The 24104-nt window shown below is 39.4% G+C and overlaps 1 protein-coding gene across 3 annotated transcripts in view; it reads left to right on the top strand.

Annotated features, from left to right (window-relative positions):
* The window catches only part of SYNPO2 (synaptopodin 2), a 177902-nt gene that overhangs the window by 31954 nt on the left and 121844 nt on the right, over positions 1-24104 (top strand). The window contains exon 1 of one of the 3 annotated variants that reach the window (XM_032333287.1): positions 16195-16266. The exons of the other annotated variants lie outside the window; for them this stretch is intronic. Coding sequence (XP_032189178.1) covers positions 16264-16266 — 3 coding nt within the window. The 5' untranslated portion in view covers positions 16195-16263. Of the gene's footprint in view, positions 1-16194; positions 16267-24104 lie in introns of those variants that run through there. 3 annotated transcript variants of the gene reach the window in all.

Here is a 24104-nt window from a genome sequence, read left to right on the forward strand (position 1 = left end):
ACATACATGTAGATGTATATTCCTTATTATATATGACTTCCAGGTGATGAAACTAATAAAATATTTAAATCTTTAGGAATGATTTTGTGTTACTGGATAAACATTAATTACTCTTATTTTTAATTTTTTTATTTTTTAAAGATTTTATTTCCTTATTTGACAGAGAGACACAGTGAGAGAGGGAAGAGGAACAGGGGGAGTGGGAGAGAGAGAAGCAGACTCCCACTGAGCAGGGAACCCAATGTGGGGCTTGATCCCAGGACCCTGGGATCATGACCTGAGCCAATGACAGACACTTGACAACTGGGCCACTCAGGTGCCCCAACATTAATTACTTTTAAAAGAAGAATTTTATTATGCCAAGAGTCATTTTCTAGTCTATTTTAAGACACTGGCAAAAAAAAAAAAAGATTGGTGTTAGAAATACTTTGGGGGTGCTAGGTGGCTCAGCTTGTTAAGCAACTGCCAGGTCATGATCCTGGAGTCCTGGGATCGAGTCCCGCATCAGGCTCCCTGCTTGGCAGGGAGTCTGCTTCTCCCTCTGGCCCTCTCCCCTCTTATGCTCTCTTTCTCACTTTCTCTCTCTCACATAAATAAACAAAATCTTAAAAAAAAATACTTTGGTATAATGTAAAGAGAATAAAATAATTGCAAAATTTTGGAAAAATATCTAAAGATCTAGCCACCATTTACTTCAATTTTATATTCTCTCAATTCATGTTCAGAGAATGAGAGGAGTTACGGGGAAGTCCAAACTGAACTGACAGTTAATTAGTTAAAGAGGAGGTTAGTTAAATGGTTCCTGCTGCACAAAGCCTTTTTTTTTTTTTAAGACTTTTATAATTTTATTTGAGAGAGAGAGCACAAGCAGGAGGCAGAGGGAGAGGGAGAAGCAGACTCCCCACTGAGCAGGGAGCCTGATGTGGGACTCAGTCCCAGGACCCTGAGATCATGACCTGAGCCAAAGGCAGATGGTTAACCTACTGAGACACCCAGGTGCCCCCATGAAGCATTTTTTTTTTTTTTTTTTTGTCAGAAAGAGTGAGCACAGGCAGACAGAGTGGCAGGCAGAAGCAGAGGGAGAAGCAGGCTCCCTGCTGAGCAAGGAGCCTGATGTGGGACTTGATCCCAAGACGCTGGGATCATGACTTGAGCCAAAGGCAGCCGCTTAACCAACTGAGTCACCCAGGCGTCCCGAAGCCTTCTTTTAACAATATTTCCCATTTAGCTTTCTATGCAAACTCTTCACCATACAAATGCCTTTGTAAATTTCCTAGAAACTGGGAGTTCTCTTTTTTCACTTTGAAAAACAAATTTCTTTAAAAGAGTAGCCAAACTATAATTCCAAACTGCAACCAGGTGTCTTAATATTTAGAGAAACAAAAATGTCCTTTTATTTTACCATCTCATGTATGCCCAGGTGCCTTTCTTCATGTAACGTGTTTATGTAATAGATTATGGAATGGGACGAGCATTAAACAAACCTACAGATGTATTTGGCCAGGCGGCTCCTCCAGTAGTTCATGTATTTTGTAGGATTCTTGTTCTCCGTTGTTGAGACTATGTTCAAATAGAAACAGAAAGAAGTTTATCTCTAGAAACAGGTTTGATTTCCATAAAAGGCAGTTGTTTCTTTTTTCCTTTGCTTCTCTGGAGAATTGGCTACAAACTGGGAATAGTGATCCTCTGACTCATTTGCAGAGCAGTGCTAAGGCATATAGAGTTCAGATGAAACTATAATGAAACAGACCCTAATTAGACTGTACAGAACAAGACAATAATTTTCAAAAAGAAACCTTAGGGATTGCATTTTCTTAAATGTACTTTGTAGGTAGAATAAATTGTTCCTTTTTTTAATGACTTAATCTAAACATTGGAATAAAATTTTCATTTGCCTTTTTAACTCAATAGATCTAGTTTTCGTATTTGACAAAAGTCATGCTGCATAGTTATATTAGGTAGTGATAATTTAATTCCTAAATAATTCAGAGGTAATGCAATGACTATTTTAGATTTATAAATCCATCGAGTTACATAAAAAGATTGTACCAACCAGATTACACAGGCCAAGATTAAGGCTATTATAAAACTAAATATACATTTAAGAGTTCGATAGCAGTATCAAACAGCAGTATCGAATAGCCAGTTTTAGTGGTGTTCCCAGTGTGATACATGCATAGAACATAGAACTGCTTTCCTCACTTGCACAAAGTGAGATCTTTAAAAATGTTTACTGAATACTTATTTAAAAAGACCTGCTTGTTGAACACTTGCATTAAGTGAAAGGGAGCAAATATAAGGCACAAATATGATGGAAAGTGCTAATAGATCATTATACTCATTCCTCAGTGCCTCAGTTGGACCTCTCTGTCCCTCAGACTTGTGCTTTACCAGCCATTTGCAGTTGATTAGAGTTGGACTTTGAGCCAAAACCTCTTCGCAATCATCATACTTAGCCCTCTCCCCCTCATATTTTGGCTATTTTTATGTACCAAAGTAATTCAATTAAAAGAGAAGAATGTAGGGCTTCTGGGTGCTCAGTCAATTAAGCACCTGACTGTGGATCTCACCTCAGGTTGTGATCTCAGGGTCATGAGTTCCAGTCCTCCCCTGGGCTCTACGCTTGAGTGTAAAGCCCACTTAAAAAAGAGAGAGAGAGAGAGAGAGAAGAATGCATTCATGTAAATATCAATTTTTCAACACTGTTTTGATGTATTTATTCATGTCCATAAACATCAACTCCTCACCCTGAGTCAAACTCTTTCCCGGGAACACAAGGATGAATTCTGTAAGGTTCATGTCTTCAGAAAGCTTGCACTATAGTAGTGGGAGTCAAATATGTGATATAATCAGTGTAATAAGATTTTTTAAGTGTTGTAGAAGGTGGAATCGGGAACAGTGGAGGCAGGAAGGGGGATAGAGAGAGATGATCAGAACATTAGAAGATGGAATACACAAGCTTTAGCTTGAAATTCAAGATGTCTATCAGGATGGAGCAGAGGGTGGTCACACAAAGTATTCTAAGAACAGCCATGAGGCATAAACCAGCATGGCCTGGTAAGAGTCTATGAGTGCTGGAGCTGGTGACAGCCGGGGGCTTCTGTGTGTAACTAACTCTGTAGGGTAGGCTGGGGGAGGAGATCAGCCTACAAAAGATTTAGTTGGGGAATTAGGCAAGAGGCATATTATGGAGGGATTCGTGGCCCCAAAAGGCAATGGGAATCCCATTAAAAACGTTTTATGCATTTAAGGAATGATATGGTCGACCCCTGGAGAGAGGATTGGTTGGATCAAAGACTGAAAGCTAGTTGAGCAGTTATAAGATTATTGTCCTACTAATATGGGACAAAAGATGAAGGGTAGAAAAGAGGAGATGGTTATCACTGATCAAAATAATCTGATTCTGTGAGATACGGTGGTTGAAGGGACGTGGAAAACAGTGAAGGAGAAAGGAACCTGGTACGACTTGGGTGACTGAGCAAATGTTAGCATCATTCTTGGAGATAGTAACTATAGGAGAAAGAACAGGTATACAAGAAGATGAGTTTACTTTTATGCATTTGAAATCTGAGGTTCCTGGAAACCATCCACAGTGCCTTGTCAGTAATTATGGATAAGGATCCAGAGCTCAGGAGAAAAGGAAGGATTTGGAATTCATCTGTGTACAGCTGGTGGTTGAAGTCATTGGAGTGGGTGAGATCACCCACGTCATGAAAAACAACTTTTATCTAAGTGCTCCAGCTTCACACATATTAAAGTAGATACAGCAATACTTGGCACCCACAGTGGGCACACCACCAGGTACTTGTTCTGTCTTGGACCCTGGGTTCTAAGAACAAAATATTCCAGCATGGAACAAAGGAAAAGGAATCACTTCCTTAGGCATTCTCTTTCAAAACTGAGAAGAAATTTAAGTATCAAAAAAATTCTTGTAGTATTAATTTGCTATAATAAGAAATATATATTTCATATTCCAACTGTATTCTGACTGCATACTGGAACAATTTTGCTGAGCGTGAAATAAATCTTAAATCAAATGAACATTTTCATAATAAACATATGAAACCATTTCTTTTTTGGACACCAGTCTAATCATGAAATAACCAGGTCAAAGGTGGGCACGCTGGCCTGATCAAAAATAATCTCTTCTGGCCAAGGAAGATTGTTATTAAGATTCCCTTAAGTTCCTTACCTAGCCTTTATTTATTTATTTTTTTTATTATGTTATGTTAGTCACCATACAGTACATCATTAATTTTTGAGGTAGTGTTCCATGATTCATTGTTTGCATATAACACCAGTGCTCCATGCAGTACGTGCCCTTGTTAATACCCATCACTAGCCTAACCCGTCCCATCTCTAAAACCCTCAGTTTGTTTCCTGGAGTCCATAGTCTCTCATGGTTTGTCTCCTACTCCGATTTCCCCTCCTTAATTTCCCCCTTCTTTCTCTTAATGTCCTCCATGCTATTCCCTATGTTCCACAAGTAAGTGAAACCATATGGTAATTGACTTTCTCTGCTTGACTTATTTCACTTAGTATAATATCCTCCAGTCCCATCCATGTGGGTACAAAATTTGGGTATTCATCCTTTCTGAAGGCTGAGTAATATTCCATTATGTATGTGGACCACATCTTCTTTATCCATTCATCAGTTGAAGGGCATCTCTGCTCTTTCCACAATTTGGCTGTTATGGACATTGCTGCTATGAACATTGGGGTGCACATGGCCCTTCTTTTCACTACATCTGTATCTTTGGGGTAAATACCCAGTAGTGCAATTGCAGGGTCATAGGGAAGCTCTATTTTTAATTTTTTGAGGAACTTCCACACTGTTTTCCAAAGTGGCTGCACCAACTTGCGTTCCCACTGACAGTGTAAGAGGGTTCCCCTTTCTCCACAACTTCTCCAATGTTTGTTGTTTCTTGCCCTGTCAATTTTTGCCATTCTAACTGGTGTAAGGTGGTGTCTCACTGTGGTTTTGATTTGAATTTCTCTGATGGCCAATGATGATGAACATTTTTCCATGTGTCTGTTAGCCATTTGTATGTCTTCTTTGGAGATGTCTGTTTATGTCTTCTGCCCATTGTTTGACTTGATTATTTGTTTTTTGGATTTTGAGTTTGAGAAGTTCTTTATAGATCTTGGATATCAGCCCTTCGTCTATAGTGTCATTTACAAATATCTTCTCCTGTTCTGTGGGTTGCCTCTTTGTTTTGGTGACTGTTTCCTTTGCTGTGCAGAAGCTTTTGATCTTGATGAAGTCCCAAACAGAAGAATGGAACTTGACCATTCTCTTAAACCATACACAAAGATAAACTCAAAATGGATGAAAGACCTCAATGTGAGACAGGAATCCATTAAAATTCTAGAGAACATAGGCAGGAACCACTTTGCATCGGCCACAACAGCTTCTTCAAGACATGCCTCCAAAGACAAGGGAAACAAAAATGAAAATGAAATTTTGGGACTTATCTAGCCTTTAAAGGTTGGGTTTTTGTAGGGCTTTGTGGTCAGCCTCCAGCCTTCTCACTGTGTGCACTATGCCTTGCATGTTAATACCATTCTCAGAGGTTCTACTGTCATCATCATGTTTATGGCTACATTGCTATCTCTAGCAGAGATCTTACCTTCCAGTCTGTCATCTACACAACTGCCAGGCTAATGTCTGAAACACATGGCCCATGTCCTTTTCTGATTAAAACTCTTACCAAAAAATGAAACAAGATGGGATCAGGAGGGAGACAAACCATAAGAGACTCTTAATCTCACAAAATAAACTGAGGGTTGCCGGGGAGGGGGTGGGTGGAATTAGGGCTAGGGTGGTTGGGTTATGGACATTGGGGAGAGTATGTGATATGGTGAGTGCTGTGAAGTGTGTAAGCCTGATGATTTACAGACCTGTACCCCTGGGGCAAATAATACATTATATATTAATAAAAATAATGAAGAAAAAAAACCTCTTCCCTTCCAAGCTAAAGCCAAAGCTCTTCAATTTGGGAAGGCAAGATCTTTTGTTAATGATGTTCTAATGCTCCAGCCTTGTATCTTTTCAAACTACTTGAGCTATAAACTCAAGCAATACCAACAGCTTATAGTTATTTTTCATAGGAATTTGTTTATTTATGTATAATATACTTATTTTGCCATCCTGTCTTCATTCTTTTCCTTCAATATGCAGTTCTCTGTCCTCTACCTAACTTCTGTTACTTCCCCACCATAGCCTGGCTTGGCCTTGGACTAATTACCTCCTCTCAGTGTCTTCATAATATTCTGTGCATATTGTTGTCACTTAACACATGTTTCACAATTATCTGTTTCTATGACTTTTTCCCTCACTACTCTGGGAGCACCCCGTGGGTAGATACTATATCTTATTCATCTTGTATGTTTGGTGTCTACTGTGTGCTTGTAGAATGGTCAAATAAATGAGGAAGGAGTGAAGGTCAAAGTCAAACTCACATGGAAGATGGGTCTTTATATTTCAGTATATTGTCTTAGCTACTGACTAATTCCAGTTAACTGTATACAGATTTATTTACTGTCAAATGTTTTTTTGTCACCAGTTCTAATAATTGGGTTCTCATTAGATACTGCCTGATGTACACATACGTCTGTCTCACGGGCAAAGCTGTTTCATTCTCTCAAATCGTTCCATGTTAGAGAAAAAAGATTGGCTCTCTGTTCCAAGACCCATATGTAAACGGTCTCCTCTGGAAGTAAAAACGTGCTATATTTATGGTGCTCCTGATTTTATCCTCTAAAGAATTCCCTGAAGAAACTCCAGTCCTGACTGACAGGATGGTCAGTCAATTTTGCTCTTAACTCTCTTTGACATACAGATGCATGGGACGTACATATTTTCTAACTGTATATTCTACTGGAACCTACATGTTCATACAGAGAGACACATACCATATTTATTTATGAAATCTAACAGCCTTTTCTGTGTATATTAACTCCTGGCATTTTAAAATTTCTGTCAGGTGTGAATATGAGACTATTATAATAGGATAGAAAGACATACTGCTAGCTCACATTTTAAATTCTAAGGAAAAGTGTTCTGCAGGAATCTCAGTATATTTAGGGATCTCAGACAGCTAATAAGCTCAGCCTGTCAAGAAGAAATAAGTGTTTGTTTGTTTGTTTGTTTGTTTTACCAGAAGTATCATCCCCATAGTATAGTTTAGTCATATTTGGATTGGCTGGTCTTTGCTATGCATATATCTTTTTTTTTTTCTTCAAGATTTTATTTATTTGACACAGAGAGAGAGATAGATCACAAGCAGGCATAGAGGCAGGCAGAAGGGGAAGCAGGCTCTCCGCTCAGCAGAGAGCCCGATTCGGGGCTCGATCCCAGGACCCTGAGATCATGACCTGAGCCGAAGGCAGAGGCTTAGCCCACTGAGCCACCCAGGCTCCCCTGCTATGTATATATCTTTAATTATATACCTGTGCTAATAACAGCACCAAGTAAATCTTTTAAATAACATGAGAAATTCCCTGGATATGCATTAAAGAAACTGGGACATCTGGGTTCCTTGTAGATATTTTGGGGAAAAAAGTTTTCTCTGCCGTACATACAGTATGGTGGCCACTTCGGAATATTGGTGTTTTAGCTAAATTTCACACATAATGTGTAGTCTGAGAAAATCCAAATACTGACCTTGGAGGTTGCTTCCTAGCTCTGAGTACAAACATGATGGTTAACTGACCTATGTCATCCCTCGCGGCGCGCAGATGTGGACTGTTGAGTGCAGCCCAGGAAACACCACACACGGCACCCAGTTGTAGAGAATGCTGCCTCTTCACAGCACGGTAAACTTGTGCTCCTCCAAAACACAGTGGCTTCTCCTCAGCATCTTGAACCATTCTTGTTGGAAAAATCCTTGCATGAGGAAGGACAGCGTCCCAACAGGGAGCACTAAAACAATAACAACAACACAACTGAGTTCATGTGGCCACAAGTTTTTCCAGAAAGCCTTGAGGGGATTGTTATACTAAGTTTCAGTTAATGCTGATCTCAGCTGGAATAGTCTGCACTTCTGGGTTGTTTGTGTTTCGGTACACAGGTAGTTGACAGGAGCTGTCTAGATATGTCAGATTCTACACATCTGTCAGTGAATCAAAGCCTTAAATGTGAGAGGTAGTACCCAGGGGCTTTGTGTGGGTGTGCAGCATTCCCCAGGGGATGAAGGACCAACAGATCATGAAGAGTTAGAGACATATCAAAACCATCCCTTCTCGTACAGGTATTCCCATACTCCAGGACCATATAGGTCTGCAGGAAATCTTTGCCGTTGCCTATTCTTCTTCTTTCTCTTTTTAAAGATTTTATTTATTTATTTGAGAGAGAGAGAGAGGGGGAGGGAATGTGTGGGGTATGGGGTGAGGGTCAGAGGGAGAGGGACAGGCTGACTTCCTGCTGAGCAGAAAGCCCACCGTGGGGCTCTATCCCAGGGCCCCAGGATCATGACCTGAGCTGAAGGCAGGTGCTTAACAAATTAGCCACCCAGGCGCTGCTCCTTCTGCTCCTCTCCCTTCTTTTTCTTCCCCTTCCTCCTTCTTTTCCTTTTCTTCTTGATTGGAAATTGGCAGGAAAGGATCTTGTGGCATGACTAATGAGAAATAGAACATCTTTGAATTTGGCATTGCTTTTTGGTGCTATCATTTGGAATGGAACAAAGCCACGAACATTCTGAGTTAACTGTTCATAATAACATGGCCCTTAAGAGAGTAGAAATAGGGGTGGGATGTGTAATTATACTTCTCTGCCCAAGTAGGCTGATCGGGAATTGGTGCTCCGAAAGCTCATGTGCCAATTTCCAAGATATTTTAAAAAGGTCTAAGAAGTGCCAAGCTTTTTGCTAGGTACTGAGAAAAACAAAGATAAATTAGGCACAGATCCTGCCTCCAGAATGCACACAGTCCAGTCGGGGAGAAGCTAGCAGATTTTTACCAGGCAGATGAGGGAAAATACAACTGGAGCAGACGGGACAATATTTTCAGTGGCAAGGAGGCATGGCATGGTGTGCTGTGTTTCCACCCGTGTGAATGCAAAACAGAGCTGGGGATCATTGGAAGTAAACTGGGGAGGTAGGTGGGGGCCAGATTAGAAAAGCCTTTGTAAACTGTTGTGTGGATTTGGGATTTTGTCCTTTGAGTGTGTGATAGGGCGCTATTAGCAAGAGTGAAATTTACTCACATAATTCTCAAGTTCTCATGGAGACGAAATAATCTTTTGCTTTTTGATACACATATGGAGCTGTTGGGAAGCTATTGCAACCATGGACTATGGTGAGGACATGAACTGTGGCGGCATTGGGGGTGGGGGGGTGCGCTGAGGAGAACGGGACGCAGTTAAGAAATGTTTAGGTAATGCAGTGGAAAGGTCTTGATGATCAGTTGGAAGTAAGAGGAAAGAATAATAAGGGTGATTAAAGGAATATTTCTTTCTGCCTTGATTAAATGGTGTTGGCAAACCTGTATGATGTGGAGAACCCTGACAGCCAGGCTGCAGTTGGGGCCCCAAAGTCTCTAGAAATTAAAGTGAAGAGAAAATTATAGCTAGTTAAAGAGTCACGATAGCAAAAGGTGTAATAAAAGAAAAATGCAGAAGTGCTATAAGGCATAAGTGTAATGAATGTAAATTATTACTGTTGTAGTTAAAAATGCTTTAGGCTGTAGAGGAGCCAGGGTTCTGTCCCCCAGCTCTCCTAAGTCTGGCAGAGCCCGGGGGTTCCATAAAGAGAGCATGCTCTCCGCCCCCCAGGGTCCTGGCTCTGTGAGCCCATGCAGAAGCAGCACTGACGCTCCCTTTTTCCGCCCCTGCCAGGACTGTCCCGTCCATAGATCGAGGCATCCTTAGGGACACACCAGCTGTCCTCCATCATGTTTGCTCTCACTCTCTGGAATCTTCTGTCCCTTTCCCCTTTAGCAAAAAACAAGACCTGCACTCTCACAAGCGAATGAACTCTTCTTGGTCCTGTCTCACCAATTTGCCAGACATTCCTAGTCTTGCCTGCACCCTAGCAACTGACGGGTGCAGAAGCAAGTTGAAATTCCTGCCATGGGTATTTTCTGCGTTAAAAAAAAAAATCTGAAATTCGACATTATTCAGATATTTGCTCTCATTTTCCTAACTCATAGTGACTGCCAGATTCTCTTGATTTTATGTTATTGACAAGGCAAAATGTGGGAATCAGGAAGGACCGTGAAGAGTACGTTGACCAACGCTATCATCCTTTTACAGATGAGGAAAATGAGGCCCGTGATTGTAAAGTAAATTGTGAGTTGACTAAACTCTACAACCAGGTAGTGACTGGGCCAAGTCTAGACCTAAGTGCAGTCATTCTCAAACATTACCTTTCTGCTTCCCAGAGCTTTTTTTTTGAAATTGCATTGGGGAGAGAGAGAAAGGGAGTTGGAGAGGTAGAATGAAAGAGAGGCAGAGAGAGAAAACAAGTGAGAGGAAGAGAGGAAAAGGGAAAGAAGTGTGTCTCCTAGGTTTAAAGACATTAGCCCTCCCTGCTGGGCTGGAAAAGTAGAATTTTCAAAAAATGGCATTTGAATTGTATAGTCCAGTAGCGTAGCTTTAAGATAGCATTACATTATGCCTCTTTTTTTTTTTTAAGATTTTATTTATTTATTTTGAGAGAGAGAGAGAGAGAGATACAGATAGTGAAAGAGGGACCAGGAGCAGGGGTAGAGGGAGAAGCATACTTCCCGCCGAGCAGGGAGCCCGACGTAGGGCCCGATCCCAGGACCCTAGGATCATGATCTGAGCCGAAGGCAGACGCTCAACCAGCTGAGCCACCCAGGCCCTTACATTATGCCTCTTGTGAATGTAGGAACTTGTACCTGCTTTTTGATATGTAGTGGTGACCATGTTGACTGAGGGTTGCATTTAATGATGCTATTCTAGACCTTGTTTTTTTCCTAAAAGTGATTGAGGATTTACAGCTATAAGAGAACTTTGGGGATGATGGATGTTTACCGGCCCGTGGATGAATGCAGAATTTGTGAGGGCTGTTGCTGCTCTGGGTACTTAGTAGTTGTTACTGGCTTTATGTATATACTCTATTGGTATACTTGGATTTTTGGAAACTTTAAGCTGTGCTGTCATTCTTGGGGAAAAAAGCATTCTGCTTGTATATGGTATTGTATAGAAATTGGTCAGGAGACTGTGTTGATCTAGAAATACTAAACTTCTCCCCCATTTCACCTTTATAACGTTCTTTATTAAATATGTACATGGGTTGATGGCAGACATGAATATTCTCTTAAAAAAAAAAAAAGCATTTGTGAATACTTGTTGCACTGCATCCTGGGAGGAAGAGGGTGTCTGCAGCTGGAGATCTGAGAGGCTGGGCTGCCTGGCTCCCATGACAGGAGGTTTGCTAGGCAACCAGAGCAGGTTTTCAAACCAGCTTAGATATTCCTGCCTGGCCTGCTGCCATCCTCTAGGAAGGCAAGTAGACGCTGTAAATTAGAACTGACCATAATGGCTGACGTGTTACCCTTTAAGAAGTGTTGATATTTTATAGCAACAGGTTTGTTTGTGCAGAACTAATCAGTCCATGTAGGGGTTTATTAGCTAATTGGTCAGGATCAAAACTTATAAAAAGTGTTTGGAAAACAGTCTTCTGTGATTACACTGTAGGAAAAAACTCTTCTGATGAAGTCAGAAGTGTTGATCTTTGAGAAAGCTTGCCAACCTGCATATAAATTTGTGTGGGAAGAAATATATTTAAAATATGTCCTTCTATAGTAAACTTTAAAAAAGCTTCTCTGAGCAAAGGAAAAAAAAAAAAACAGATGGCATAGGTCTTATTAGGTCATAACTGATACTCTGAGACTTGAAAATCCAGACCAGTTCCAGCAACGTCCAAAAATGTTTGCAGTGACATTTCTTTAGCAAGATTAGACATTACTCAGAAAGTCTCAGATCATTAAGAAAAGAGGTTTTCAAGAAAGCCTCCATTATTTGTTCCTTTATTTTATACATGTCTGGTGAAGGGGATTAGCCCACTTATTAGAGGGAACCACAATGCCTACACCTAGTTACCCCGGGATACTGTCAGCAAAGTTTGACTATGTTGTATTTTTGTGTTTATATACTTGCATATAAATACATAGTAAGATGTAAAGCAACTTCAAAAACCCTGGGTAATGACTTGTTTCTTGTTCGTGAACTAAGCCGCAGTCCACAGCGATGTGCTCTTGTCCTCCACTGTACTTCCCTGATGATAGCATTTATCATGTTGTCATGAACAATACCTGTTTAATTAACCGTTTTCCATAGAAGATTGTAAGCTCTGTGAGGGAGGAATTGTTTTATTCTGTTTCTTTGCCAGAACTCAGCAAAGTTTCTGGTCTGTGGTCACACAGAGAAAAAAGCAGAGGTAAGAAAGAGAAAGGAAAGAAACGGAAAGAAAGAAAGAGAGAGAGAGAGAGAGAGGAAGGAAGGAAGAAAAAGAAAGGGAGAGAAGGAGGGAGGCCTGGAAAGAGAGAAAGAGGAAGGAGAAAGGGAAAGAAGAAGAAGGGAGAACAGAAACAAAAATAAAGCTAGCTGAGGTGCACCTCGGTGGCTCCGTCAGTTAAGCATGTGAGTCTTGATTTCAGCTCAGGTCATGATTTCAGGGTCAGGGGATCAAACCCCAAGTCTGCTTGTCCTTCTCCCTCTGCTCCTCTGCCCCCCTTCCTAAAATAAACAAGCAAACAAATAAAATTTAAAGATAATAAAGCTAGCTGAGTGGCTCTTTTTCTTTTCTTTTTAAAAAAGATTTATTTATTTATTTATTTGACAGAAAGAGAGAGAGAGAGAGATTACAAGTAGGCAGAGAGGCAGGCAGAGAGAGAGAGATGGGGAAGCAGGCTCCCCTGCTAAGCAGGGAGCCTGATGCGGGGCTCGAACCGAGGACCCTGAGATCATGACCTGAGCCGAAGGCAGAGGCTTAACCCACTGAGCCACCCAGGTGCCCCTGTTTCATATTCACAGTTAAAATAAGGAACTGGCCAGTTCTTTGGACCTTTAAAAAATTCAGATGACGGGCACCTGGGTGGCTCATTGGGTTTAAGCCTCTGCCTTCAGCTCAGGTCATGATCCCACAGTCCTGGGATTGAGCCCTGCATCGGGCTCTCTGCTTGGCGGGGAACCTGCTTCCTCCTTTCTCTCTGCCTGCTTCTCTGCCAACTTGTGATCTCTGTCTGTCAAATGAATAAATAAAATATTTTCTAAAAAAAATTCAGATGAATGTTTTCTTCTGAATGTTTGTTATCAGAAACTGAGTTACTTATATCTTAAAATTTATATCAACATAAAGACTTCAGTATGTCCTTTGAGAAAATCAGGTTCCCTCTCAAAGTTTTAAAAATCAAGAGGTTTCTAATCTTGTTTCAGCTAATTTTTTTAAAAAAGATTCTATTTATTTATTTGACAGAGAGAGACACAGTGATGTGAGGCTCAATCCCTGGATTCTGGGATCATGATCTGAGCCAGAAGGCAGACACCCAAGCCCAAGGACTGAGCCACCCAGGCATCCTTTGTTTTAGCTAATTATGTGGAAAAAAAATACATTTGGTTGCATTTTCCCAAGTAGAGAATAACTGGCTTTTAATTTTTAATAAAATAATTTATACTTCATTTCTTGTTCAGTTGAATCCTATCCCTCACTTTAGCCTAATGATTTCTTTTAATCCTCATTTTTTGTTGTTGTTTACACAAATAGAGTCCTTCAAGATCTCCCAAGACCCTGCAAAACTGAAAAATTTTCAGTAGGTTAACTCTGATGGAATGTTCCTGAAAGTACATTTGTACTTTGTAAAACAAAAATATATAGTGATTATTGTAACTTGTAGCTAGATTGATATAGATTAAGTAAAATTCCATTAATTAGAACCCTCAGTCAACTGATTTATCATGGGTGTGTATATTTTGTTTTGGATTTATTTATTTTCTACATTCTGCATTTGGAAGAAAAAGGTAAATAACTAAGAAAACAGATAGCATTACTTTAGTAAGCAAAAAGACAACATGGATGGAACTAGAGCGTATCATGCTTAGCGAAATGTATCTTCAATAGTATATTGTTGGAATAGATGCTTACAATGATAATCCTTTAGATTAGCATTCATACTGACCCTATAAGAATGTGACTAAGAATTTACAGGGGTGTCTGGGTAGCTCAGTTGGTTGGGCAACTGCCTTCAGCTCAGTTCATGATCCTGGAGTCCTGGGATCAAGTCCCTCATCGGGCTCCCTGTTTGGTGGGGAGTCTGATTTTCCTTTTAACCCTCCCCGTCTCATGCTCTATCTCTCTCTCTCTCATGCTCTCTCTCAAATAAATAAATAAAATTTTAGAAAAAAAATTTATAGAGAGCCTGTTATGTGTGTAACATTGCATTAGGTACTCAGGCAGAAGCGTGTATGTGCTAACAACTGAATATTTATTAAGGATGTGTTATGTGCCAGGTGTAATGCTAAAGCTTTATCTGTGTTGCCTCATTTAATCCACACAAATGTCACAGGAGGAAGATAATATTTTTTTTCCAGTTTTACACATCCAGCAAGTAATGAAACAAGTAACTTGGAGGAGATTGCCTAGCTAGGATTTTAACACAAACTTGGTCCTGGATTTTTCTCTGTTGCTCTGGTTATGTTATTTTAGAACTTTCTTACCATCTTCCCCATTATTTCCTTCCCACCCCTACTCTTGATCTATGTTGTGCATACTTTTGGTATCGCATTCATTTATTTTTTAAAAAGATTTATTTATTTATTAGAGAGAGAGAGAGCGTGAGCGTGCGCGCAGATGTGGAGGAGGAGCAGAGGGAGAAAGAGAGAGAGAATCCCAAGCAGATCCCCACTGAGCACAGAACCCGTCATGTGGTCCCACCCCAGGACCCCCAGATCATAAAATCAAGAGTTGAGCCAAAATCAAGAGTTGGCGGCTCAACTGACTGAGTCAAACAGGTGCCCCTGTTATCATATTTATTATGTATTATATGGACAGAGTTTGCATCTTAAAAAAAAAAATACTTTGTCTTGGGATTCTTGGGTGGCTCAGTCAGTTATAAGCCTCTGCCTTTGGCTCCAATCATGATCTCAGGGTCTTAGGATCAGACTCCACATCAGGCTCCCTGAGCAAGGAGCTTGCTTCTCCCTCTGCCTGCTGTTCCCCCTGCTTGTAAATTCTCTCTGACATGAATAAATAAAACCTTTAAAACAAACAAAAAACCAACCCCCCCCCTCCAAATTTGTTTTTCTCATTAGAACACTAGTTCTTTGAAGTCATGGTATAGGTCTTTTTCATATTGGTAGGAAAGAGCCTCCTAGCATAGCACCTGCCATTTAATAAGAATTTCATAAATATTTGGCAAGAAATGAGCAGTTGTATTTGGGTTTATCTCCTTCATTAGATCAGGACTACCTCAAGGATAAAGATGTATCTGACTTATAAATTCCTTACCCATGGTGATGACTCAAATGAATAGTTACTGAGTTAAATAAGGGTTAAAATGAGTGTTATTATGTTGTATTAACTAAGATATGAGAATACTGTCACATCTTATGCAGATTTTCAAAAGGGTACCTGTAATACCTTCCAATTTAAAAAGAAGGTATTACAAGACCTTCCAATTTAAAAAGAACATTGTTTTGTTCTCAGAATAAACTTGAGAAATTAGAAACTCAGAGGTAAGGAACATGGACCCTCGTAGAATTTGTCTTGTCGGCATTCACAGACCTGTAAGTGGCAGAGCTGGAATGAGAATATAGGTCTTCTGACTCCTAGTTTGAGTCCTTGCCATGATAAGTAAAATATTTCACAGCTGACATTTCCATTTATGAGCATACTTAATACCACCATATCCAGGGTGATTAGGCTATTCTTTTTTTTTTTTTTTTTTAATACTTGTCTCCCTTGACCCACAAGGACGACAAAAAGCCTGGTTTGGTGTTAATGCTTCATTCCTTTGTTTAATGCTTCATCCCCCCTTTATTTCGTCAACTTCCTTAGCTTATATACAGCAGGGTGACCAATAAGGGGCCAAGCAATGGGGAGAGCCAATGAGAGTCCTGTTATATGCTGATTAAATTTGAAACAGCCAATGACTATGTCCTCCTTTAGGCGGGCTTCACCAGAACGTTCGTTGTTTACTTGCGGTGTATTTTGCTGGCAGTGAGCCAAGCACCATCTTGTAATGGCGGGGACTTTCCTGGCCGGAGGCGGTCCCTGACAATACTTATTGAACATTCACAAAATGGTAGGTTCCATTGTGAAAAATTTTATACATCTGTCCTGTACTCCCAAGAAATTTGACTCTCCCTAAAAGGGGGAAAAGAAAAAGCAATTCTATATGAATCCATATATCCATATATCCATACCACTTGTTTTCTCTGTGCTAAACTGTGCAATGATCTAGCTCTGCTGCACAGATCAGAAATAGCCCAGAGTAAGTGAGGGATAGAAAATGATCTAAGCAAATCAGTGGGATCGCAGATTCTCCAGAACCAGGTCTACACCCAGTCTATAACTACTCACCTGGATACAGTAGTCTCTTTCCATTCCTGTGGTTCAGTGCATCTTGGATTGGGATTCCCAATGCATGCCCCAGACGTTTATAGAATGCCTACTACAGGACCAGTCTTACACATCATTAAAAAAAAAAAAAAATCAGCAAATAGTTGTTTATATTTTGGGGTGAAAACTCCTTACTCTATCAGTCATTAATTTCAATTTATTGAGGTACAGGGGCTCTTTATCCCCCCCTTGAATTAAACACTTCTCTGTTCAACATGTCTACAGGTTTGAAAACCACTGTTTCTAGTCCCCATTTTAGAAGGTGAATCTTACATAGTGGAACGTTAAGTAAGTGTGCCAGGGGCTAACCATCACTTGATTTTGTGGTTACCCACAGCCTTGTAATCTTTTCCCTCTGTGGGTTATCTTTTTTCCTGACCCAAATGGCTTCCAAGCAGACTTCTAATAATATGCTTCCAACTATTTATAAGACTTTTCACTTCCAAGATCTCAGAATGTTCAAAAATAGATGAGAGTTTTTTTTTTTTTTTTTTGACATATCCGTATTCAGAGATAGAGGCAGCATTGACCCCTAAGGGATAAGGTAGCATTTAGAGTGAGATTCAAAGAAGATTCTGGCTTAGTAGAAGAAGTGCTCTCAAAAGCTTCTCATACTTGCTGTCAAAAATATAGAGCCGAGAGTTCTGAAGTTGTAAATATACTTGTTTATATGTGATAGGTTTTTTTTTAAAATTTTATTTATTTGAGAGATAGAGTGTGTGTGTAGAGAGAGAGAGAGACAGAGAGAGAGAGAATGAGTGGGGAGGAGGGGCAGAGGGAGAGGGAGAAGCAGGCTCCCCACTGAGCAGGGAACCCAATGCCAGGCTTGATCCCAGGACCCTGAGATCATGCCCTGAGCCAAAGCAGACAGATGCCTAACTGACTGAACCACCCAGGTGTCACTGTGATGGGTTATTGTTAATTAAAAAAAAAATCATCTATAAAAGTGAGCATTTTGAAGTAATTTATCTCCTACTACTTATAAAATTTCAGTTATTTTGAATGATTCTTGCTTACTGTAGCCAACAATATCTAGATTTCATGCACTACAGATAAATTTATTCTGGCTGAATAAGAAACTTTCATGGGAATTGGGCACAGAACCTATTTAAGGTTGGGATTTACCCCAAAATGGTGCTTTCTGTGTGAACATGAGGTTGAAAGGTAAGAACTTCTTTTCTGCGATTTAAAACCAGAAATATCAAATAACCATTGTTAATGAAATTGATAGACAAATGCTTGACAGTACATAGGCATTATCATATCAAAACAAGAACCCACCTTTCTAGAGTGTTTCTTACACATTTTCCAAGCACCCTGTTGGGTGGTCTCTGCAACATTTCCCATTCCTCTGTGTCTGGCTGTAGGAGTCTTCTGCAAACAGCAATCATGTGAAGAAATGTACTAGAACATGCTCTACCCTGAAAAGCTACAATTTTATTTTTAAGCCAGAACTTGCTGAAATCCATTTTTCTAAGAGGAGAACTGAGTAAAAGGACATAAAAATAAATTTTAAGGGAAAGGAACAAGTGAAACTATTTTATTTTCGCACTGAAAAAGAAAAGTTTTGAATTGTCTTGAATTCTTTGAATTCAACTGAAAGGAAAGCCTTACTTGGTTTTAGGGATATTCTGGCAAAACAATATTTTTCATAGGTTTCTAGAGCTGGAATCTATGAGATTCACCAAAATAAGAACCAGGTATAACCTTTAAGTAATGGTAGCACATCCTAGAATTTTTGTTGCGATGCTACACGGAGAAAATGAAAATATTTCTGTTGCATTTTGGGTAACAGATAAGCTGCTCCTGGCCAGACACTTCTGATATATGGTCTTGGTCTACCTGGAGCCCTACCCAACTCTCCTGAGGACTGAAAAAAAAATTTTTTTTTTTCAACATACTCATGGGCCACAAGTCAGCAGGCAAAATTAATGCTAATATTTGGTTTCAGTATAAGTCTTTGAATTTCACTATTTATTTTAAAATTTATACATAGGCATAGATGAGTAAAGACTAGTAAAATTTGAACCTGGATGTGGGTCAAAAACCATTCTATAGAATCAAAATATGAAATATTGAGATGTAGCATGCAAAGTAATTTATGGTTCTTATAGTTTTAGTGTTGAGAAGTTATCAAAACTTTAAACAAATTGAGAAATTATATAAACATTTAATATAGTCAACTCACAAAGGCATTAACACTGCAGGATTTATGAATTGATTATAACTGCTTTTTTTCCTTCCGTTGACAGTAGCCCTGCGGGGGATGGAGGGAGACGAATTGAGTTTGTGCATGTGGAATGAAAAGTTTTCTATAAAACTGCTTGAATCTGTTTTAAATGCTTAGTAATTTTTTAGTTGAAATTTTGGCAAACATGCTTTATTCTGAAAGAGATACTAATGGTCCTGAGACCCAAATGGAGATTTTTATGATTCTCAGGGACCAATATTAGAGAAATCTCTTGGTTGCTAAGTGGATCTCTTGATGTACCATGTAACTGGTTTCCTTTTCACTTTCTTTCTGAGAATGGGTCACTTTACACATATTTGGGTAAGAATCAGAGTTAGGAATCCATTGTTTTCATGTGTGGAAAACACAAACGGCTTAAGAGACTTCACTGGGTCATGTAATGGAAAAGGCCATTGGGAGAACTGGCTTTAGGCAGGGCTTGATCTGCTGGTGTCCATGACATGAAAGGTCCAGGTCTTTGCCTGTTGTCTTTGTTCACCTCATTCCTGTGTGGTCCTAAGATGTCTTCCAATTATTACAGCTTCTCTATCTCTTTTCCCTGTGGTGGAAATAAAACATATCTGTCCCGTATTCCTAAGAAATCAGATTGGATTAAATCACATGGTCACCCCTAAACCAATCATCATGGCCAGAGAAATGGAATGCACTAATTACTTAGTCTAACCGCTCCCCCACAATTTCCAATGTGATGCCGATGAACTACACAAGTCATCCAATGGAAATTTATGACTGTTAGAGTTATCTGTAAGAAGAATGAATGCTAGAGAAAATCATTACATGGTGAATTTTAGAAATAGAAGGAGAATTTAGAATCTTTAGCTAAATGCCTTTCTGGTTGATCAATCTTTACAAAAAAAGTAAAATGGTCATTTAGTCTCTGTGGGTATCACTAATGACAGTGAGTCACTCTAGCTTGTTTGATTTTTGAACAGTTGTGTTAGGAAAGGCTTTCTTTACCTTGAGCAAAAGCCCTTTGTCCTTCATCAGTTGGACCCCGTTTTGCTATTTGTGGCCACAAAAAGTAAATTTAATTCTTCTTCTACAATGTAGACTTTTTGTATATATTGAAGATAGTTAAGATAGTCATCCTTATTCTTTCCTCTCCAGGCTCAACATACCCATTATCTCATCTGTTATTGATGTTGAAAGGTTTAAAATACCCTCACTCTTTTGGCCTCTCTTCTATTTGTGAATTCTGGCTAATTAATTCCAAACTCAGACACACTCTTCCATATACTGAAAGAAAGACTCCCACTGTGGCTATTGAAAAGTGGTTTATTGCCATATGTGTGAGCAGAAAGATATTGAGGAAAAGGAGGCTAAATCTCTTGAAACAATTTTTTTAAAGATTTTATTTATTTATGAGAGAGAGAGTGAGAGAGAGAGAGAAAGAGAGAGCAAGAGAGTGAGAAAGAGAAAATGAATAGTGGGGGAGGGGCAGAGGGAGAAGCAGACTCTTCATCAAGCAATCCCAGGACCCTGGGACAAAGATATGAGCCAAAGGCAGATTGAGCCACCTAGGTACTCCAAGGAGGCCAAATCTCATGGAGAATAACTTGAACAGCAATCTATAGAAGAAGCCAGTCTCAGGACTAGTTACTTATATTAAATTATCTGTAGCTAGAATGTGTTCAGAAAATATGTTTTGGGACATGATTCCTCAAATCTTTAACCATTAACATTGGGTTTAATTACTGATTTTTTTTGTTGGAGTTTTGATATATAATTTGTAAAACATTATGAATTATTAGTATTTTGATAAATAAGTACCTAATATATATGATATCTATATATAATAATATATAGATATTTGTGTATATATTGTATATATAATGTATATATATTCAAATATAAATATATATATATTCTATTTTGTTTTTTAAAATAATTCTCTTTATTTTGTCTTATAAAAATGAAATAGGAAGTAGTATATCAAGATGTGTGGTCATTTGTCATGAGAGAACTCTCAGTTCTCTTCTTCATGTAAACGTTATCCAGCACAGTGACAGCCTCCCAGGAGCCACAACTTGAAGCACTTGAGTATCATGAAAAATTTATAGTGGTATTAATTCTAAAAAAGGACTGGTCCCAATCAGACACAGGAAAGTGGGAAGGAGTTGGGCACTGATTTAAGGAACACCTCTGATGAGGTTTTGGCATGCCTTCTTTTTCATCTGGTCTGCCACCAGCTCCTGTAACCTTACTTATACAATACACTGTGGGCATGCTCTCTCTCTTCCAGCTTCACTGCCACCACTAGTCCAAGCATCATCTCAACCATTTGGGACTCCTGCCATGGCCTCCAGCCTAGTCTCTTCCCATCCTCCAGTCCATTGTCCAAACAGTAGCCAGACAAATTTAAAATGCAAATAGGATCATGTCTCTCTTTACTCATAGAAAGGTCTTCAGTTGCTTTTCATTGTATGTGGGATGATAGACAATCCTACACCAGTCTTTGAGGTTCTGCCTACTCGTCCAAGCACATTTCTCTCCATTCTCTCAGTTGTTCAGTACATTCCAGATATACTTACTTTCTTTTAGTTCCATTACTGAAATAAACTCTTTTCTGCCTCAGGGCCCTTGCATATGCCCTCTTTGCTGCTTAGAACACTCCCCAATTCTTTGCCTCTCTACATCCTACTAATCATTAGCTCTTACCCCAAGGGTTCTTAACTCTCCTTTCTTCCCTGACAGCCCCACTACTGACCCTGTGTTTTATTCTCTAACAATATCCTCTACCTATCTTTCAGAGCACCTATGTATGTACTGTTTGAATGTCTGAAGTTCACCTCAGCTAGTAGACCACAGGTTGCAGGAGGAGTAGGTTGGCTCACTATTCGATTTCCAAGATGTGGTCGAGCTACATGGGTTTGAATCCTTGTGCGCTCACATGGCAACTCTACCATGAATACTCAGCCTCAGTTTCTTCACCTGTGCAATAGAAAATATAATAATATATTTTTTACAGGAGTATTGCAAGGATCAAACTACAAATTCCATGTAAAGTGCTATATAGAGTACCTGGCACATAATAGGTATTCAGTCTATATTGGTTATTACTATATTATTGCTTTTAGGATATATTATTGTCAGCAAAAGCTGCTAGGAAATTGTTTTAGTTTCTTGAATAATTTTAAAAAGTCTCTAGAAAAGCTATTGTTATACAAGTTAGAATAGCACAAAAATACTTTTTTTTTTTTTTTTAAGATTTTGTTTATTTGACAGAGAGAAAGAGAGCACAAGCAGGCAGAGAGACAGGGAAGCAGGCTACCTGCTAAGCAGAGAGCCCAATGCGGGGCTCGATCCCAGGACCTTGGGACCATGACCCGAGCTGAAGGCAGAGGCTTAAACTACTGAGCAACCCAGGTGCCCCAAAATACATGTTTTTTAACTGATAGCTTCCCTGTTCATTTATAATTGTCTAATATGGGAGCCTGGGTGGCTCAGTGGGTTAAGCTGCTGCCTTCGGCTCAGGTCATGATCTCAGGGTCTTGGGACCGAGTCCCGCTTCGGGCTCTCTGCTCAGCAGGAAGCCTGCTTCCTTCTCTCTCTCTCTCTGCCTGCCTTTCTGCCTACTTGTGATCTCTCTCTGTCAAATAAAAAAAAAAATCTTATAATTGTCTAATATTTCAGCTTAGCAATGCTAAAACATAATTTAACCTGTTTCAGAGGTTTTCAAATATGTTGGGTTTTTTTAATGTGCAGATTATATAATACTTACTTTCAGATGCTTAGAAAAATAATCCATTGCTACTTCTTATTTTTCCATTGAGATTTCTTAGTTTAGCAGATTTTTAAAAAGAATTAATTAATTAATTAATTTAGAGTGTGAGTGGGTCTGGGGGATGGGCGGGAAGGGGCAGAGGGAGAGGGAGAGAGAGAATGTCAAGTGGACTCTGGACTGAGCACAGAGGGCTTGATCCCAAGACCCCGAGATCATGACCTGAGCAGAAATCAAGAGTTAGACACTTAACCCACTGGTGCCCCAGGTGCCCCAGTTCAGTAGGTTTTAAATGCAGGGGAAACTGGTTGGGCCTCTTGACAAATAAATGTTTTGTTTTTAAAAACTTCAGCTTTTGGAGAATAATGGCAATTTTTCCTTTGTTTCTTTCCTTCTCTTCATCATGGGATTTTCATGGGGGAGATTTTTATACCTTTGGTGAGATCTATAGAGGAAAAATACCAGTTAGTGTAAAAGGATTATGACAGTGTATAGATTTTCTCTGTCAGACACCTTTCTTTGGGTAAATATTTATATGAAATGAGGCACAGAATTTAAAATAGACCTAAAGAAGCCGCATACTCTCCTTGACAACAACAACAACAAAAAAGTTTGTGTATTAACAGTTGGTTTAACAGTGTCTGGCAGAGAGAAATAAAGACAAAAATATACTTTGGTCCCATAATATTTATAGCATTGCCAGTTTAATCATTGTGCCCTATTTAGGAATATTTTTTGAGTGAGCTTTATTTTAATGTCCAAGAACACAGTCGTAAGTTGGTGGCAGGGAAGCTCAGTCTCTGCAAAAGTCAAGAGAATACATTTTTGTGCTCGTCCATGAAGGACTGAGAAGGCCCTCGCATTGTAAAACTCGTGCATTCTTGTACATCTTGACATAGAAGACATCAGTAACGATGGGACAGCCACTTGGAAATGTTGTGTTCTGCTTAATATGCTTTTGTAATAAACACTGTCTTCATGAGTTTATAAGTGAGAAAGGCAAGAGATTCCATTCTGTAGTTCTGAGTAATGCATATCCACATATGGCAGCAGCTTGTTTGTATGGGACACCCATTGTTAGAGAACGAGCTGCTCCCCAGAATGCACATATTCCACATAGCCAGAAGTTCAGCTGAAATGCATAATTACTTTACATTTTGAATCTTTCTAACATTTATATAACCTTTGCTGTAAAAGCTAAAAACCAAAAATAATTTCCATTGTACTATAAATCTATCAAAAATGTCCACATATTCTCTTGGCTTACTGAGAGTTCTATCTGTTTTAATTTAGCCTCCTTGTAGACTCCATGTTCTCACAGGGACATCACTTTCTGATTTGTACTGTGTTAAAGTTTGTGAACATGTCGGCACTTACACCGAGGGACACTAGACTGCCATATACAAAGCTTTTTAGCTTCTTCTCTTTCATTTTAAGTTCTCTGTGAGAGTATGTGTGCCTCTGGTTCCATCTCCCATCTGTTTTTTAACCACTGGTGGGTTAGAAATTGTATTAGAATTATTTCCAAAACAAGAGTAAATTGGCTTCA

Source organism: Mustela erminea, chromosome 2 (assembly GCF_009829155.1).
Source record: "Mustela erminea isolate mMusErm1 chromosome 2, mMusErm1.Pri, whole genome shotgun sequence".
Classification (NCBI taxonomy): Eukaryota; Metazoa; Chordata; class Mammalia; order Carnivora; family Mustelidae; genus Mustela; species Mustela erminea.